This window comes from Idiotropiscis lumnitzeri, chromosome 17 (genome assembly GCF_059441095.1).
Source record: "Idiotropiscis lumnitzeri isolate Australia: NSW breed Sydney's pygmy pipehorse chromosome 17, RoL_Ilum_1.0, whole genome shotgun sequence".
NCBI lineage: Eukaryota > Metazoa > Chordata > Actinopteri > Syngnathiformes > Syngnathidae > Idiotropiscis > Idiotropiscis lumnitzeri.
Window position 1 is genome coordinate 10888189 of NC_142407.1, and position 19360 is coordinate 10907548.

Genomic DNA, 19360 nt, shown 5'->3' on the forward strand with positions numbered 1-19360 from the left:
CTAAACCTCGCATCCAGTGAGCGGGCCAAAATGTGAAGACAGTTAACAATGGCTGAGGCGTCCGTTCCTGCACACAAATACGATTTCACAATAATTACTTTGTAGCAATTGTCATCATGTTTGCTGGAGGCAAACCGTCAGCTTACCAAAGAGAGAAACTCTGTGTCTCACCAGAGCGGACATTTTACAGAAGATACTAAGGAGGAGAAGGAAAGGAACGAAGGAAACAAATGAAAGGGATGAAAGAGAGAGGAAAATGCCAAAATAGGATGGAAGATTAAATGAAAAGACCAAGTCTGTTGTAGGAGAGACGTCACCTTGCAATCATCTCCTTCTCTTTATTGGATGAGTGGCCACCGCTACCCAGGACTTTAGCAGGCGTGGACAAAAAGTACAGGCAGTGGTTTTTGAAATACTGATTGATCAGAGGCATCAGGATCTGAAAGCGAAGACGTAGCAATTTTAATAACGCTATCAAGACAAATTATGTTTGTGGTGGATTATTAACATTAGTCACACCTTTGCAAAGAATTTGATTTCCTGTTCATGGGGAGACTTTTCCACTCGTCCACTGCTTACTACTGCCTCTGCAAACCACATTTAATAAAACATGATTCAAACATGTCTTACCAAGTATTGGCATTATGTTCCTTCCCGTTATTATTTTTCTTTTATCCCCAGCAATACCGAGATGAGCAATGAACTCCTGAGCAATTTCCATCCATTTCAAGAGTTTCTGCAGGAAGCCATAAGCAAATCTTTTCTCAATGGATGAAATGTCAGATTCCATATCTTTCAGGCCCCTGGAAAGAAAGAAAATTCAATTTAATTTTCTCCACAACAGGAAGTCTGGCATCAGCAACAAAGCTTTGTTTTCAATGTTCTGTGCAAAATATTAAAGTAGGAGTTTGACCTTTTCAATCTCTGTAATAAGGATTGCATAAACATGCGTGCTTGTATTGCTCCCAATGTGATCAGCCTAAAGGTAATCTCCAGGCCTCTAATCATGTTTGTTGTCTGAATAGGGTAGGTTATCTGAGGATATGATCCACCGGGGCAACTCAAAAGACTCTTTAATGATATATAATAAATGATTAATTAATGAATATTGTTACCTCGTGACGGCATATCCATTCAATTGGAGGAACTTAAGCAGCTCATAGGCCTTCTCTCGGTCTCGAGCCTTTTCTTTTGCTGTCAGGGTGTCGTACGGTACCAGAAGAGGATGTGTTCCACCTCCTGGCAAAAAAAAAAAAAAAAAAAACTGCCTTGAAGAAAACTTTGAAAATAAAATAAAACAAGATTAATGTCTTACCTTTAGCTTGTAGCTCCAGCTTCTTTTTCCTGCCCCAAGTGTTATGGTAATTTTCAGCCAGCTGCTCAGCCATCGACTGAAAAAAAATAAAAGTTTAATAACGACCATATGATTGGATAACACATTGAATTGAGGCTAAGATGATATTGGTCCATACTTGCAGGTCTCTCGAGAGAGCCATGTGAGTGATGTCAATGGGCTGCGGACTGTAACCATGACTTGGGTCGTAGGTTGCCTTGAAGTGGGAGAATATTTGTCACACATCGATATCAAGCAAAATTGTGACAAGCAACGCTGTACTGCTACGTACCTGTGCCGTCTGTGAAATCTTCCGTGATGCTGCCTTCTTCTTCTCCGACTCTTCCTCCTCTCTCGCTTTGTCTATGGTCCACTCCCAAGCAAGCATTGCTTTGACTGACTCTTTGATTGGCCAGCGGTAGATCTCCTTATCCTGCAAAGTAGAGAGTCCGAAATATCTCAAGTTGACGGACACGTGTAAAATAAATGCATCATCTTACACGCTTACCTTCTCGGAGAAGGTCTTGTATGGTCTGAGCATAGGATGGCTTTTTGCATTTTCATCCAGGACCTCGCCGTAAGACCAGTTATTCTGGATCTAGAACATAGAAGCAAACACTTCTCTCCGTTTAAAGGTTTTATTTGATGAGAAGAGAGGCGAGAAGGAAACCTTGGGTGTGATAAAATGAAAATGTGTCATCCATCCATTTTTATGCAGCAACTAGTGCCTATGCCAACTGACTTTAGGTGAGCGGGTCCTCCCTGGACTGGTTGCTCGTCAACCAAACAGCACGTACGATTCACACGTGCACTTATAGGAAATTAAAAGTTTCAATCAACAAAATATACATGCTTTCGGAAAGTGGGAGGAAGCCCGAGTGCCTGGAGAAAACCCCAGGTGAGAATATGCAAACTCCACACAGGAGGGACAGTTTGGAGATCAAAGCCCGGACAGAATTTCTTGACTTTGAGGCAACCCTGTAAAATAATACACCAAAGTGCTGCTCTTTAATGCAATGGGGAAATAAATCCTTACCTTTTCAAAGGCCCATTTATCATGGGTATATTCAGCATATTTGTTGATAAAGGCATCCAGCCTTTCAGGGATGATTGTGCTGTTTGAGACGATAGGTATATTGCGGTTTAGTTCAAGTTCAATAAGATGGGAAAAATAATCGAAAACAATGAACTCACTTTGTAGTCTCCACTGGTTTTGGATCAAAATTTCCCTCTGCATCCACTGAGGCCTTCTTTTCCGTCTTAGAAGAGTAGCTCGCATCTACGTAGTCTGGGGGGATGGCACCGGCAATGGCACAGATGCACGGCATTGAGATTTTGAAAATCTCTGCATCAAATTTCTGGTTCATCACAATAAGAAGGCATTAGTGCCCGGAACTCTGAATTACTTGTCACAGCAGTACCTTGTGTGCGAGAGACTCGAATATGCCCCAAAAAAGCTTCCGGGTCAAGTGCAGCTCTTCCTCTGATGCAACTCCAAAGTTGGCCCAGCCATTCGGGAGGCAGTAATACTTCCAGCAACGCTCGTAGTGGTTGGTCAACAGCTGCAGGACACACACACGTGTCACGTGTCAAGATTATGCGTTGAATTGTTTTTCGAAAACTGTTCAAAGGTCCGCTTACTTTGAGTGGCATTTTGGCAAACTCGTTTAGGATGGGAACGTCGAAAACCAGCCGCCGTAGCAGATGCTGAAGCATGGATGGACGAAGATGCCTGCAGTGAAGTACCAAATGAAAGGCTTAACCATCATACTCCTAAAAAAATTAAAATAAAATTGAAATACCCGATTTTTCATACTTGCACAAAGCCATAAGGCATTCCTCAATAATGTCTCTTTGGGCTTTTGTGAAGGCACGTCCGCGAGACAGCCGGTAGATTGTGTGCAACATGGAATCAATCATAATGGCTCGGTGATCGCTGCCAGCAAAGAGCGGGGCGCATTTGGTGATGAGGGGTAGCACAGCAGAGCACAGGTAACGATTTAAAGCCAGCGCCATCTCGGTAGTACTGAAAGCAGCCTAGAAGACAAAACAGTCCAACAGTAAATTACACGAGGTGCGCGCAACAAAGACCAAACGGCACTTCGTCTTTAAACGTCACCGTGTCGAGCGAGGCAGCGGCCCTCATGTCAGGCAAGAAGCCAACCTCCAGCACGTGGAGCAGGAAATCCTGATTATCAATACCGTACACTCTGTCCAGGAACAGAACCATGGGAGCTTTGTGATCTGGGACAAAACTGGCTGACATCTTTGGTTCTATGATGCTGTTGTCTAAAAGGAAGATACGACGCATTACAAGGACATAGTTGGCAAAAAAAAAATAACAACAACAGCCTGCTCTTGCGTGTTCTAAATTTTAAAGAAGAAATTCAAATTTTCTCAGAAATTTATAAGAGATGGTGTCACCAGGCCAGAAAACCAAAGAAAGAAATACTTTGCAAAAGACAATCGCTTGCAATTATGCTGGTTAGATGGTCGAAGAAAATATTGCTTCCCGAGTGTTTACCTTTCCCAAAAGAAGGAATCTGAACCGGAAGGCTGATGACGCCAACCAAATCCTCAAGAGGGACCAGAGACCTCAGGATGGCTCGGATCCTCAGAGCCTCGCCCTTTCCAGCCTGGATCAGCTGCACGAGACAAATTTGGTTCCTCAGTAAAGTTTTTCCCACACCTTCATTTTCTCTTAACTCGTTTGATAAGTCAAGCAAACATCTTACATGCATTTCGGGGGCACAACGTCCCAACAAGTCAATAAGTGCTGAGTAGAATGACATAACCGCGTTTCCCAGGTGCACCCGGTTCTCTTCATGCTGCTCCTCTCCACCAAACCTACAACGGTTGACACGGGATGTTACGCACATGTTGTATTTTCGGCATTCAACATCACCAGCGGAGCTTACATGGGAAAGCGTCTGTCTTTCTTAACGCTGGGCCCATCCCGAGCAGGATCCTCGGATATTTTGATGGCCTCTTCAATGGCCGCCAGGAGACCATTCCCACCTTCCCCTCTGAGGGCCGGACCGAAACATTCGGGCCTACGGATGAGGAGGCGCACCACGACGTTGGCATTCTCCTCCACACTCTCTCCTGGGGAAACCAAATCATAAAAGGTTATTGAAGACAGATCCATATTGTAAATGACCTGAGGTGAAAAAAAATACAAGACAGACCATTAACAAATACAGCAAAACGCAGAAAATCAAGGTATTTCTCTCCACCACATGGATTCCAGCCAATGTCGGGGTAGCCCTTGGAGAGGAGCATTGGACAGCTCTGTAGACCACATCCAGCCAGATACTTCACCACCTTAGGAGGACATCACTCTAATCAAGAACTGTTTCTTGTTTTTCGGAGTACTAGTTGCCTTTTACCATCTCCAGGTCTTGTTCTTGCAGAGCCAACGCCAACTCGTTGTTGTCAATGCAAGAAGCTGCCGCGACATCCAAGGGTGTGGAGCCCCGCATTCCTACACAACACACGCCTGCATTAAGGCGAACTCTCAAGCTTGTATTGCTGAATCACTGTAAATACAATCACCGAGGCCGATGCCGCTGTTCTGCAGCAGATAGCTGAGATGATCAAACATAGAGCGCTGGTTCTGACGGCTGATGCGACAGAAATAGCACAGAAAGCGACAGCAGTTCGTCACCACCCTCGGGAATCTGATCTCCTACGGACGCGAAAAACAAGTTACAGTGTGCGTCCATTCATGCCTGCGACGGATTCGAAAAAGTACCTTGGAGTCTCCGCCACCCAGTACATTAACCATAACTTCCATGACAGTTTCATGCATGCCCAGAGCCCTCATCAAGTTTGGGTGCTGATAGAAAACTTTGTTGCTCATAATATTCCTGTGGAGGAAAGTTCATGTGTGAATTTAGATATTGTAAACATACACGAGGAATAAAAAGAAAAAAAAATACCCAATGCTTTGAATCATTAGCCTCTCCTCTTCTGGACCCATCTGGACGATAAGCAGGGAACGTATCTGTCCTAAGCACTCTAACAGATCCATGGTGTCCTGAATGGAAACTGCATTGATGGTGTAGGCCTTGGGAAGGGCACGTACGAGCTCCCCCAGCCCGTCATATTGCCTGTGGAGGAGGCTGAACATCATACGAACAAGCTCCGGGTTCTGGATGAAAGACTCTTGGGCCCAGTGGATCGTGGAATGTGAGATGAGTTCTTGCAGTGTGCCTGGGACGAAGTGAGAGATGCACAATCAAAAGATTGAGACGAGAAAAATATACCGTACACTATACACAAACGTAGTACAATGTAAATTGTATGTAAAGCATCTGAGTATCATTATTATCATCATGTGTGAAACATCTGAGGAGTCTCACTTGGTTTTTTATCTTCCTCTGGCTCGGGCTCCTCCTCCACTTTCTTCTGACGTATCTTCTTTACCCTTTGCAGTAAACGGAGCAGTCGGCCACGCACAGAATAATCCACTACTTCTTCTTCCTCCTCTTCTTCAATATGAACGCCTGATATGAGAACAGGCATAAAGACACCTCATGTCGTGTTCATCTAAATGGTTAAAAATCTGCAGGTGCAATGGATCGAACAGAACTAACCACAATGTCCCAGCAGACCATTGTGAAACGCTTGCAGAGCCTCGCGGACTTCATCTGGAACTGGGCAATCTTCATCTTCGGCACAGTTCTTGAAGTTCATGAGCATGTTGACCTACATGGGGCAGAAAATGTAAAGGAGGTCTTGAGGCTACCGACAAGGCATTGTTGCAATCAGACCGATGAGTATGTATAATCTCCATCTGGCAAGTCAGCGGTCCCCAACCACCGGGCTGCTAATTTAGGAACAAACTGCTAGTTAATTACGCTGTAATTGTATGACACAACACAAGTCTCCCATGTTCGTGGCTATTACAAGTGCCAGCTCTCTCCGCCCCCCCAACAACAGTATGAAGCGGTGTCCCCGAGTACCTGCTCTTGTGGTGGTGAGCGGAATTCACGGGTCTTGCGTGCGGTCTCGGCAGCGCTCATGGTGAAGGCCAACATGAGTTCATTGTACCGTTGCCTCTGGTTGGACTGTATCTGGCTGACGAGCTTGTCTGAAAATGCGATGATGGCTTCTACCCTGTGTCGAAGTTCGCAATCGCAGAAATATTGTAGTAGAGTGCACATCTGAAGAAGAGAAAAGTTAGCCACTTGTGAAATGAAGTTGGTTTTGATTTCATTTGAAGGAAATGAAACACACCTGTAATTTGACGGACTCTGGTAGCTTCATCTGGAACAGTCCTTGCTCTAAATGTTCCTCTTTAGACTCACCACTGGCCTCACAGGATTTGATCTCTTTCTCTGTTTCTTCCGCACCTTTCTCTCCATTTACTGGCTCAGTCGCATCGGCCATTTCTTCATGTGGAATGATGGATTCCGCCACCTCCAGTTCTTCTTCCCCTTCTTCCAACTCTTCCTCCTCCTCCTCCTCTCCAAGGCCGTCATCATCAAACTCCTCCTGCTCATCTTCTGCCACATCTCCCGGCTCGTCAGCTTTCTCCGCTAGAACTTTTTGCGCTTTAGGTTCCTTCTCTTCCTTCACTTTAACAACCTCCTCATCAGACTCCTCCGGCTTCTTGCCACTGAAGACCGTGGGCTCGATCATCTTCAGGATGTGGGTGACGTCTTCATCGTCAAACACGCCCATGATGAGGAGGGTACTGATGAGCTTCAGGATCGGAACAAAGTGGAACTCAACACTACCCCCTACAGGATCTCTCATGGCCTGACCGCCATCTTGCACAGCCTCAATGAGCATGGTTAGCGCTTTGGTTTTAAGCACCTGGAAATGGAAAAAAAATACAATTGCAGTATATGCCAAACTCACAGTTTGTTGTCCCCATGTTTCACCTCACCTGTAAGGGAACTACTGGACTCAGGGTGTAGATGTCTGGATTGGTTCCAACGAATCCAGTCGAAGAAAAATGGAGTTTGGGGCGTAGGCATGTGGTGAGTCCAACGCCAGGTAAAGCGTGTGACTTCACAGAGTACAAAGTGATACTACGGGTTTCATCGGACATTGGAACGATGAATTCCTTGTTGGTTCCAAGCCGGTTCCTCTTTGCAGACTCAAGGTGCATGCTTATGAGAAGGTCATAGAAGCCGCTCCTCATTGGTCCGGGGAGGTAGGTGTTCTCTATGGCGTAGAAAAGCTGTGATTCATCCACGTGGCTGCACAGAGCATGAGCCACACGGTTGTTTCCTAAGGCACACACTGAGCCATACAACTTCAGAGTGTGATAGTGGAACTTCAGCAGGTCCATTCGTTCCGAAAGCTCGAGGATGTCAATGCACCTAGAGAATTGGAAAAAGGGTCTTAATCTAGGGACTGGAGATTCTTGGGTTCAATAGTTGCTAGAGAAAATACGGAACTTGGGTATGGTTGAGAACGAGAGCCAGTTCACACGCTGTGATGCCTCTGAGCAAGGCAGTGCAGGTCTCACCAAACAACAATCTTTGAGCGTAATGACACTGACCTGTTCTCTTCTGGAATATGGAGGGCCATCATGGTGAGTGGCTCCTGACACTGAACAAGCCAGCCCAGTCTCTCGCTAATGCGCCCTGTCTCTGGAGCCAGGAAGTGGTTGGGCATGCGGCTCCAGATGACTGGCGTTAACATTTGGACATCCAGTCTGGGAGGGCACTGGGGCACCGGGTTCTTGCGTTCACTCCGGAACATGGCGGCAGAGATGGGCATAATGTTCTGCCTCGGAAATATTTATAATACATTAAAAGAAAGACAGTTTAAGATGTTAAGTATAACATTCTGACTTTGGAGCTCACCTTGAGTTTGCCAAGCTCAATTTGAATCATATTCTGACTAGAAGGTAAGACAAAGACTGCTGGGAATAGTTTAGTGTTGGGCTCCACCTGAAACATAAGGCACAGTTAACGAAAGATGCCTTTCCACAGAAACGCAAGGACAATCGACTGCGTGTTTCTGAACCTGGTAGAAGGTGTTGATTTCTTTCCCATTAGCAGTAAACGTCATGAGTCCTGTGTCCAAATCAATAAGGCAGCCAATCACAAAGTCCTCCTGGCTCACTCGGGTCTGCTGGGAGCTGCTGAACTCACCTCCCCATACCATGTAGCAGTTAGTGCGCTTTATACTGAGGCGATAGAAATGTTGAGTGAGCGCGAAAGTTGTCATTCATGAATGAAATGATATTTTACCTATCATGGATGTTGCCTTTATCGTCACCTACAGTGACCGTTACGTTCCTGACTTTGCTGAGATCAAAATGGGGATCATATTGGTGATAGTCAGGGGTGATCCAACCCACCCACACACAACTTGGTTCCTGGCCCGCAAACACTCGTACAGAATAGTAGTACTGGTAAAGGAAAGAGTTTCAAATAAACTATTGGCAAGATTGTTCGGAAATTGGCAATGGATTGTAGAAATGATTTCATACTGTGGTGGTGTTGAGGATTATGTCCATGTCATCCCTGTCATCTGGTACCACGTCTTCCACTAAGCGAGGCATGGTTGGGACAACAGGTGGTGGGGTTATTAATGCAGCCTTCTTGGCCTTGAAAAGGAATCTGCAATAAATAACAAGTGTGATGACTATATATGACAAGTTGGAACCTCCCTCGGATAACCTGCCTTGAGCCAACACAAACCCTTTTTTCTTGCTCTTCTCAGTTGAGGCGTCCTTCTCATTCTCTCCGTTTTTGATGGCCGGTATCTCCTTTGGCACAGAGGGTTCCTTCTTCTCTTCTTCCTGCTCTTTGCGAGAGGCTGACTTCTTGAGTATTTCAAAGTCAGAGTCTGGGTCCACCTCCACCACCTCATCTTCAGGGATGGTGAGGGTGCGAGTGAGGAGGGTGGTCCCAGCGGGGACTTTGAAAGTCTCGTGGAATTCAACTGGCATGCTGAGCCTCAAGAACAGCAAATCTGTGTTGGCGTTCTGGGATCCAAATGTTTTGTGGGTTACCTTGAGACAAGGAGCAGTTTCCACTGTCCCATCAACGCGAGACACCTGGAATGAAAAGCAAATAACACAGCTAGAAATTATGAATAGGAAAAATAACGCTAAACGTTGTACTACAATGCACAACACCTCAATGTGAGGATGATCAGTTGGCACGGGAATGTACTGAGGGAGGCTCTTGCTGAACCACATGGTGATGTCTCTTTTCATGTTGATGGCGAAAGGTTCGAATCCCTCTTGCAGTCCACATATAGTAAAGTAGCGGAGGCTGCTGACGTTCTGACCCAGGTTGATCCGGCCCACCTGGGACAGGCCAAGACTGCATACAGGTATGAAGCCTACGGATGTTCCACATACTTAGTAAATTCATTGTAATTAGCGTGTGAGTGGTACAAAAACATGCTTATACGCGATGTAGACCGAGGGCATGGTACTCAAACTTTTTGGGTCTTCGGACTCCTTACAAGCAAGATTTTTTTCAGAGGGGCCCCTCGTAGTCATAACAACAATGAAACATCAGCGGCGATGTGATTAGGAATGATTTAGTTTTTGGACGTTAACTTAAGCATTTATGATCTGTTTTGTAAAAATGATCTTTACGTAATCAAATTAATCGCAAGCTTGAATTGCTGCATGCATACCAAAATGTATGTGATGATGCAGCACAATCATATCAGAGATTTTAAAGCAAATCTATTAGATAGTGATGAGTAGGTGGTATAGTATGTTTGGTTTCTTGGAAGAATTATTATTATTAATTATTTACTTTTTTATGTTATGACATCATGACTTATTACAAGTTATATTTTGGACCCTGAAGTGGGTCTGCAAAATAACCCTCGGGTTCCAGTCACCCAAGTTTGAGAATCTCTGATATAGACAAAAGCCTTAAGACATATCTTGTAATTAATTAAATTAATTAAACCACTAGACTTTTAGTTTTGCCCAAAACGTCATTCTTCAGCACACAAGACATTTTGGACAATTCTAGACGAGACAGTATGCTGCGTCAAATGTTCATAATCATCGGGTGTGACTCTGCTTACCTTCTCCTATATCGATGTCCTTGAAGGCCATCTCCGAGCCCGAATCACTGATCAACATCTCTCCATTGAGTGTGAACATGATGTTCATTTCGGTGAGATCAATCATGCAACCCACCACGTCGCCAGATTGCCACTGTCGACCAAATGACTCGTTTCCCACATGCCATCGTTGGGCCTGAAAATGACAGCAGTTTATGCGGCTTTTCTCTAACTACTGCTTGGCGAGAATTCCGAGCACTCACCTTGAAGCCATTGAAGACGTAAGCCAATTCATCTGCACCAAGTTCCGTGTCGGCTCGAACGCTGGGTCGGGCCCAGCCCACCCTCATCTCGCTGACTGTCACAGCCTCGAATTCAAAGTACCACTTCCCCTGTGTGACGCCATAGGACTTCTCTGCTCTGAACACTCGGATCTTATCTCCACGAGAGCTGCCTGCTCCAGGCCCGCCTGCATGGACACAAACAGAGCCGAGGGGAAATAGAGGGTTTCTCCAAAATCTTTGTCGGGCTTAATCCTGATATTGTGCAAGACATACTGCTCTCCTGGTCAGGTGGTTCAATGTTGTAACCATATCCAATTAGGGTTCGAACTGCTGCGCAAACTGTGTCTCGGTTGGTCTTTTTGGTCTTTTCATCCAATAGGTTGTAAGGGACCAGACGAGGATTGCGCTTGTTCATGATGTCCTGTTGAGCAAAACACAAATAGATGAGTCACACAAGTTGTTTTATGTTTTCATTCTAACATTATAGAGAACAATGTATTCGCCGCAAAAATGTACCTGCACAATACTATATGTCCAGCCTTGGCGAACCCGGTCTCTGGCCCACACATTGTGTCCATTCTCCGCCAGTCTCTCCACGAGAGTGTTCTGATTAGGAGTCAGCTTGACATGGTTGAGGTCCAGTGGAGCGGGTTTATATCCACTGCTCTGCATGTAACTAAAAAAAAAGTGTTGTGTTTTAAAGATATCTGTGGAAACTACAATAATAATCTCCAAACAAAGGGGGACTCACGTTTTTGGAAGCTTGGTTCTTTTCAGATTTTCCTCTGCTTTCTCATCGCCCATTCCGACGTGACACCCCAGTGCCAACAAAGTCCTTTTAAAAGAATCACACATGGAGTTAGAGAAGGAAATGAGTAAATGTAATTTTCTAAATGAAATGAAGCAGTGACTTACTTGAGAGTCTCTCCTGACATTGCTAAGTTGTAGTTTTTCTCAGGTTCAGGGAGACTCTGGAAGTCAACCAAGCAAGGGTGGAGCTTCTTGTTGTCGTCTCGAAACTAGAACGATCCATTCAAATGGTCGCAGATGGGGCATTTTAGCAAGTGTTTCATTCCGTAACAAACATTTTCAGATGACTTAAAGTCAAGGAACTCACTGGTCCGTAAGTCCACCCTTGCTCGATGCGAGTCACAGCCCATAACTCGTGACTATTCTCCGCTAGCTTCTCACGAATACGTTCCAAATGGGGAGGAAGTACAATCTAGAGAGATTAAATGATAAGGGTGAAGCGTTAAATTGCAGAATAATGAGGGCACATCAAAAATTTATAATAGACATAAAAGTAAGCTTTGATGCCAGTTTTGGGGGCTTCACCTTGAGTTTTTTTGTGGGATCGTTTAATTCTTTTGAAAGACTTTACCTGTATAGTGTCCACAGGGCAAGGAGTGAAAGCTGTGTGCGAAAGGGACTGTGTTGGACCCAACAGGTTACGGATTCCATCAAAGTCATGCTTATACTCCTTAATGGGCTCGATCCGCAAGCGATCCCTGGGCAGCACGGCCTCGTAACACGGAGCGTAGCCCGGTGGTGGAAGGAACTTGAAATCACCGTGACGACCCCCAAGAAGAAATCGGAACCTGGAAGGAAAATTGCTCATTGTTCATTTAGTCTCATATGAACAACAGTTGACGTCTCATATCAGAATGAGTGTCCAGTACTTCACGCCTGCGGAGAAGCTGACAACGGGGAAGAAGAGGCCATCCAGATTGAAGTTCTCAAACATGCCCTGGACTGGATGACCATTGATGCGGAAGGAAATACTGGGCACGTTCAGGTCCAAACAGCAGCTGATGACATCCTCTGCTGCCAGAATGTGCTGATTGGGTGTGGCAACATGACGCGGAACGCGTCCTGAAAGCACAAAAAGGACATTTAATTGCACATGCACATTGTTGAAGAAAACCTATAACATTGCCAAAGTGTCCACACAATATAAACTCTACCTGACCAGAGGTGAAGTCCATCAAAACCATATGAGTAGAGATCATCCCCAACACCGTTAGCCCCCCAGCCCTCGCCTCCACCGGGGTATGGACTAAATCCCTCGGTCAGAGCCCAGCCCACACGCAGGTGATACGGCTGAGCAGTGAGGAACGGCTCCACGTGGTCTACCATCACCTCGAAATACCACTTTTTATACTGGGTGGACCCTTCGCATGTCCCGAGGAAAATGTTGGGTCTCATGCTGGAGGAAGGTCACAAAGCAAGCAACTTTTAGACAAGAATTCATCTTCACGCTAATTCTACTGACGTCTGGCTATGTAAAATGACCCACCTGGTGACATAATTGATAATGTTGGTTTGGAGTAAAAGGTCACGACCAGGGAGCAGATTCTCTGTGATCAGGTTCTGGTTTGACCTTACGGCGACCCCGTTGCACACGCATAGAGAGCAGAGCACATCCAAGACCTAGACAATGGAAAGCCATGAAGAATATTCTGGTCCAGCCTTGCGCCTTGATAGAATAGCATTATGTATTTTCCAACAATCTTAGCGCTACAGACCTTGTGATTGCGTCCGTGCTTATCCAGCAAAGAGATGATGGATTTTATATGATTTTCCTGGATTATATTCAACACCTCCGGGCTCTCAATCAGAACACAATACAACACTTCCAGGATTCCTATCATAAAAACAGATCAAAGTATGACTTCCAGAACAAAAATGTTTTGATAATAACACTTAGTGTCCAAATAATGAAAGTAATAGATTGTGAGTATTTACTTATTCTAACTTCTCAAGTACCTGAAGAGGCCTCCAAACGATCCAATTTACTGACCAGCCAGTCGAGGTTATCGCAGAACAGCGCACAGTTGGAACGATTGCCTCGGATAAGCGACGCTTTGGGAGGAAAAAGCAGCAGAGATTATGAAAACCTACCATAAAGTATATATATTAAAAAAAATAATTTTAAAAATCCCCCTAGTGGTCATACCTAGCAACTCGTACAGTAAATTTACTATCTCCTTCCATGACTCGGCAGCTTCTTCCCCAGCATATTCTGAGAAGTGAGCGGCTGTGTTGTAGACATTCAACCGATCAACACAGTCCAGAACGAGAGTGATCATCCCCTGTCCAGAACAACAAGGACTCAGTTAGAAGAAATTTGGAAATAATAAGCGGTCACACAGGAAGGAAGACCAACCTCCTCTTGAAAAAGATTTTGTCTGTTCTTGAGGGAACGAAGCTTGAACTGTTTATCCTCATGCTCCAGCTCTTCCTCCGGCGGGCGGAAGTAAAAGATCAGGTCCTGAAGCGAGAGCACCACCGTGTCCATCGGCAGATTATGCGGGTTTGCCGATTTGTTTTTCCCATTCAAGGCATCGAGACCTCTGGAGACATATGGAGAACATGCTTCGATTACACAGAACCAAAAGATGGACATCTTAGAGAACGATGTGTGAAGTGCTACTTGATGAATTGGCTGAAGAGGCCCGTCGTGCTGTAAATCATCCTCGCAGCTTGAGACTCTTCGGTCTGCGAACGCGCAACTGTCAGCGCGTCATCCATGTGGCCTTCTTTATGGAGGATGGCCTAAGAATTGGAAAAAAACTAAACGTAATCTTGGAATAACACTTTCCACTTTGCCTTTCTGTAATTTGGAATACCTTTCTCTTCAGGGGACCTAAACGGGCGGATTTAGCATCGACAGCTGCATATGTGAGCCAGAGACCAGATGAGGCATGTTGCACAAAGCACATGGACTCTCCATACTTAATCTCTGGAATGCCCATGCCTTCCACATCTCGCTTCTGGGCGACTTCGATTTTTTCCTGCGGATCACATACCGAGGGATTTCCTTATGAAAACCGCAAGGAGTCGACTCAAAAACTATTCTCACTTACCTTGGAAATTCTGAAACAGAAGGCTGCCATTTTTGAATTGGCCTTCTCAGGGTCGACTAATAGAAGGCCCTTTTCCTCATCCAGGAGAAGGTAACGTCCCGTTGTTATGTGACGTATTCGGAATGACTGGCCCCATTTAATGTGACCTCCACTCCACCTAATATTTAAAAAAGCTCATATTAAAAGGCAAACTGTAAAATCACTCAAAGAAGAAGTTTGGGGTGGAGACTCACGCGATCCGAAGTGGCTCCAGTCGCCACAAGGAGCGAGCATGGCTGCATACGGCGCCTCCTTCATAGTGAGCAACTCTGAAAAGACAAAAAACAAAGACAAACCATGTCAGGCATTTTATGTCCGCATGGGAATTCGATTTGAGAGGTCGCGCTCACCTGCGCTGGTCATCCCCTTGGTCAGCCGCCGGGATAGCCAAACACTCGTCCATGTGACCGTGGAAAAGCCTTAGCACATAGCCTCCCGTCAGAAAACCTGCAGAGGAAGAGTCATGCCGATGAAGGAGAACAAAAAAAAAAGAAAAAAAAACACAAGGAGGTAAGAGGACCTTCAGCAAGTTCACAACCCGACATCACGGGGGTCATAGTCCACAAGGTTTGCATGAAGGAAGCATCGACCATCAAGTCCCCGCTGGCATAGGAGAGATGCTGAGAGGCGGTGTTAGTTAGAAACTGACGACAAACAAACGGCGCAGGTGGATACAATTGGTGTTTACCAGATATCGCTCGGAAGAAACACTGACAAGAATGAGGTCATCTCCCACTCGCACCTTCTCGCCTTCAGATCTTTGCTTGGAGGCCGGGTGGATGGTCCACCAGCAGGCCTCTCCTGAAACCAAAAAGAATGTTATCATGTTAGCATCTAGCTCGTCTGGAATACTCCTGTGCTTGGGTTCACATTCTCAGATTTAAAATTGCAGATCACACCAACCTGTGGAGTCCTCCTGCAAGCCCACATCAAACGCCAGCTTGTCTGTGAGCGAGCGTGACGTCGTCAAACAGCTCAAGTACTTGGCAGAAGGAAGACGCAGAGGACAATTGGAAGAAGGTCAGCATAGACAACATATGTGGATCTTTGAAGAATGCGTCGAGATGCGCTCACCATGCTCGAATGAGTGTGTTTCAAGAGGATGGCGTGGCCGTACAGCAGAGTTCGATGGCCGCCGCCTTGTGACGACTTGCGTACAAGCCGGAGGCAAGACGGTTACATTGCGACCACTTGGAACCAAAGCAGACAAAGACGAGAGACGAATCTAACTTCACTTACCCATTTATCCAAATCAACAGCCTAAGAGTGGGAAATTCAAAGAATGCATTAGGAACGATTATTATGAAGACGATATAAAAAAAAAAAAATGGAGACCTCATCCACAGAAGTATTGGACAGCATCTCCTGTAAGGCTCGCACAGATAAGGACTGCTCCAGGATGAAGCAGCAGATGGCCAGGTCGGGAGGGACATTCTGGAACGCGACGAGACGTTTCATCAACAGCAGAAACAAAGAAAAAAATGTACGATTTAAAAAAAAAAAAAAAAAAGATGCACACTACCTGAGCGTTGGATGTGGTCTCCAGGAAACATAGACGGTTCCCAAATCCTTCGCATGAAAGACAGAGTTTGATCTGCTCCTTCAGAATTGAGGCTGTGCACTGCAGAACAACATGATCATCCTACAAGACAAAGTGAGTGTCAAGAGAATAAAAAAAAAAACAACGCAGTTTGGGTGACTTTTAAACGAGATTGTGCATGAAATATTTTACTTCATTTCAAATGCAAGGATCATACTCGACTTGTAGTTTTGAACGCATCCGTTCAAGCACGTAAACTGTCGTTCATCGTCTTTATTGTTCCAGCATATCTTCAATGCCGTCATGGGCCTCAGATCGCCAGCTGCATGAATTTACCCCCCCACGCCCACCCGACCCCCCTCCGGCTCATATAAGCCCTCTATTTCAAGCCACTGCACCTGCCGTTCACGCGTCCTCTTTTGGAAAGCACCAGATATTTCTTATTTCACTGCAAACATCGCCCGAGCTCCAAATAATCCAATTAGTTTGGCTTGCTCGCATGATGGAATTTGCACCCCGAGTTCCTTCAGCCGGGACGGAGGCCAGGGAGAAATGCTGCAAATAACATTTTGGTAACAAGACTCACACACACATGCACTCTACTCAGTCAAATCATTATGTCATATCTTTCATTTGGCTCGGAAGTACTTGTATTCATACTCGCTCGCAGAGATGATACAGTAGCTCGTGCATTTGTTACATCATGACTCAAATATTGTAACACGCGTCTCTGTGGTCCAGATCTAAAGTGAAAAGCCTCCAGATAATAAAAAAAAATTGCAAGAAGACTTTTGATGAGAATGACAACGTTTGATCGGATTAGTTCTATGCTAACCACCTCGTACTGCTTTTGCACTCTCATTTTTGGTTGTTTGGGCTGTTATACTGCCCTTTCCCCTCCACCCCCTCCTCTGCTGCTTGGAAATGTGGCTAGGTGGCGATGATATTGAATTTGAGGCTGTTGCTGTGCGGTTTCTGCATCGATCACCCGGGACAAGATCTCAGGTGGACCAGTTCCCCCAAGGCGTTGCTATGGGGATTTCAGTTTTGACCAAGCAGGTCAGGTTTTAAGGAAGAAACATTTCCCAAAAGGCTTTATCTCATTAACTAGACGCTTATGTTGTTTTAATTAACGTTTGACAGCACCATACTTTGTGATCCATCCATTGCAACCTGGTTAAGATGGGAGGTGGGACCCTCCATCTGTAGTCCATTCTCAACGTTACTTCTTTTTTACCCGAAAGGAGGTTTTGAGGTTTTCCTTGCCCGGTTGGGGGGTTTATAATCAGTCGATGTCACCAAGCCCTTTACGACTGTACAAATAAACTTGACTTAGTCTGAAAATAAAATGCCATTGGTGGACCCTGACTTATTATTAAGGGTAATCTGCCTAGCAACAAGAGGCTGAGTAAATCCATGTTGAGCAGCTTCCTACTCCGGTCTCCCATCATTTTTTAATATCTTAATGCAGAATTAACATGAATATGAATGATGATAGATGACGGGTCACATAAGTTCAGAAAAAGATGCTAATTCTGTAATTCACAATAACTATCAGTGTAACCTACATGGGTCTTCAGTGCTGGCACAGCAATTCTCTAACAGTGCTACCGTGCTGACATAGCAAATGACAGATGTACGTGTCAGGTTTCTATGACGTTGTATCGCTAAATTAATGTATCTAAAGTTATGCCGCTGCGGCTGCCGGATAGACTGACCTACAGACAGAAGGACGGTTGTTTATGCAGATTGCGACACCTCATGACTGATAATCAGCTCCACAACATAAAGTCAGAATGTTTCTACGCAACGTTTTGGAAGCAGTGTGTAATATTCAACATGGCTCACATAACCTCAGCAGCCCAATTCCCACAAGGACTGAAGTAAGCAGGTGCTGAAACGGGCCTGACTTTGAAGCTGCTAATCCTCACACAGTATATATAGACCCAAGGCAGCAACTGACGCAAACTTTATGAAGCATTGTTAGCATACTTTAACCTCAGTCCTGCATAACAATGCTAACTGCAACAACATCTAATTTATTTGTTTTAATATGTGAGATTGACCATAATAGTTGACACTTTTTGACTTATACTGCTCTGTATTTTCTGTCACTCTGAAAATAACTCAGGTAAAATGTTAGCCTTTTTCATTTAATTCATAGTGAATCATAGCTGTGATCCAAAACATTGTAATCCTATAAACCAATGGTGTGGAATCTAAGGCCCGTGGACCATAAAAGGCCCACACAAATAAAACCTCAGATGAACTCTTACAAAAAAAAAAAAAAAAGCAACAACAACAAATGAAAAAATGGGCGGCTTTCGCTGACAAAAATGACCCGGGAAGAAATGTGCACTTTTAAATTGTCGGCCTGTTAAACAGTATAATGTAGTGTAATGTCAAGCCTCATCCTATTACTTGACATACTCTATTTGTGTGATAATGATTCGTCCTCAGTGATAAACGAGTACAATATCAAGTAGCCACAGAGATATAAATAGATAACAAAGCCTACATGTAAACAAAGTCGACTGTTCTTGTCAATCTGAGAGTCGTGTATAGTACAAATAGCCAACAAAGGTGATGAAGCTACAAATGGCAGTTGAAGAGAAACAGATATTTTTCAAAAGTTATTAACCAAGAAGAAGAAGGAGACAGCATCACTTACTGTCCGCAAGAACTGAATCTCTTCTTCTCCATCGGCACCTTCTGCCATTCTGCTGAGGCATTAAGAGCACCACCCTGACAGAGAATCGGGCTTCTCGGTTCTCCTGGTGACTTCCTAGGGAAATGTTGCTGAAGGGTTTCTGAAGGGCAATGGGGGGGCCCGGCCCCTCTCTCTCTTGGACTGTTATATGACAGCAGAGGGGATTGACTGCTCATTCATTACTGCATCATGGAGAGGAGGAGCAACTGGAATAGGCAACATTACCAAAGTTGTTCCTTCCATTTTAAATTGATTTTCCCAGTACTCTCAACAACTTTGTGTCCTTACTGTAGGCGTTTTTAATGAGAGATTTTGAACATTAATGTGCAAAATGAACAATTACAAGTTGGAATTTAAATAGCCTGAAGAATGGGTATGCACACTATAACTTTATCCATCCGCTTGTCCTCATTAGGGTCCCATATAAACATTAAAAGTCATGAACAATTTAGAGTTTTCATTAACCTAATTATGTTCCTCCAAAACAAAGTTCAGAAAGTTACTTTTTTTAGTGATTCATTTATATCATACTAAAATACTATTAGAATTATTTTAGCAGACTATTTTAGTCAAACAAAATTACAT

The 19360-nt window shown here is 44.6% G+C and overlaps 1 protein-coding gene across 2 annotated transcripts in view; it reads right to left on the reverse strand.

Moving 5' to 3' along the window:
- Positions 1-18784, reverse strand: part of LOC148320210 (ryanodine receptor 1-like) — a 39275-nt gene extending 20491 nt beyond the window's left edge. For both annotated transcript variants that reach the window (XM_088280335.1, XM_088280334.1), the window contains exons 1-64: positions 18737-18784; positions 16048-16167; positions 15861-15959; positions 15765-15785; positions 15600-15674; positions 15429-15507; positions 15214-15326; positions 15046-15145; positions 14876-14972; positions 14720-14794; positions 14487-14643; positions 14250-14414; positions 14054-14175; positions 13787-13973; positions 13577-13712; positions 13387-13482; positions 13146-13264; positions 12917-13050; positions 12585-12826; positions 12300-12492; positions 12002-12218; positions 11738-11842; positions 11536-11639; positions 11372-11455; positions 11137-11296; positions 10894-11041; positions 10600-10805; positions 10358-10532; positions 9441-9649; positions 9001-9359; positions 8790-8919; positions 8548-8708; positions 8321-8483; positions 8158-8244; positions 7851-8077; positions 7230-7668; positions 6575-7156; positions 6301-6501; positions 5932-6043; positions 5698-5841; positions 5275-5548; positions 5088-5202; positions 4889-5021; positions 4723-4817; positions 4522-4657; positions 4252-4438; positions 4069-4180; positions 3858-3978; positions 3453-3622; positions 3150-3370; positions 2975-3065; positions 2755-2895; positions 2528-2691; positions 2370-2448; positions 1842-1931; positions 1626-1766; positions 1473-1550; positions 1316-1391; positions 1116-1239; positions 688-803; positions 520-587; positions 318-439; positions 147-196; positions 7-67 (exon numbers count right to left, since the gene is read on the reverse strand). In XM_088280335.1, coding sequence (XP_088136461.1) covers positions 7-67; positions 147-196; positions 318-439; positions 520-587; positions 688-803; positions 1116-1239; positions 1316-1391; positions 1473-1550; positions 1626-1766; positions 1842-1931; positions 2370-2448; positions 2528-2691; positions 2755-2895; positions 2975-3065; positions 3150-3370; positions 3453-3622; positions 3858-3978; positions 4069-4180; positions 4252-4438; positions 4522-4657; positions 4723-4817; positions 4889-5021; positions 5088-5202; positions 5275-5548; positions 5698-5841; positions 5932-6043; positions 6301-6501; positions 6575-7156; positions 7230-7668; positions 7851-8077; positions 8158-8244; positions 8321-8483; positions 8548-8708; positions 8790-8919; positions 9001-9359; positions 9441-9649; positions 10358-10532; positions 10600-10805; positions 10894-11041; positions 11137-11296; positions 11372-11455; positions 11536-11639; positions 11738-11842; positions 12002-12218; positions 12300-12492; positions 12585-12826; positions 12917-13050; positions 13146-13264; positions 13387-13482; positions 13577-13712; positions 13787-13973; positions 14054-14175; positions 14250-14414; positions 14487-14643; positions 14720-14794; positions 14876-14972; positions 15046-15145; positions 15214-15326; positions 15429-15507; positions 15600-15674; positions 15765-15785; positions 15861-15959; positions 16048-16167; positions 18737-18784 — 9356 coding nt within the window. The remainder of the gene's footprint in view (positions 1-6; positions 68-146; positions 197-317; positions 440-519; positions 588-687; positions 804-1115; positions 1240-1315; positions 1392-1472; positions 1551-1625; positions 1767-1841; positions 1932-2369; positions 2449-2527; positions 2692-2754; positions 2896-2974; positions 3066-3149; positions 3371-3452; positions 3623-3857; positions 3979-4068; positions 4181-4251; positions 4439-4521; positions 4658-4722; positions 4818-4888; positions 5022-5087; positions 5203-5274; positions 5549-5697; positions 5842-5931; positions 6044-6300; positions 6502-6574; positions 7157-7229; positions 7669-7850; positions 8078-8157; positions 8245-8320; positions 8484-8547; positions 8709-8789; positions 8920-9000; positions 9360-9440; positions 9650-10357; positions 10533-10599; positions 10806-10893; positions 11042-11136; positions 11297-11371; positions 11456-11535; positions 11640-11737; positions 11843-12001; positions 12219-12299; positions 12493-12584; positions 12827-12916; positions 13051-13145; positions 13265-13386; positions 13483-13576; positions 13713-13786; positions 13974-14053; positions 14176-14249; positions 14415-14486; positions 14644-14719; positions 14795-14875; positions 14973-15045; positions 15146-15213; positions 15327-15428; positions 15508-15599; positions 15675-15764; positions 15786-15860; positions 15960-16047; positions 16168-18736) is intronic.
- Between the last annotated feature and the right edge of the window lie 576 nt (positions 18785-19360).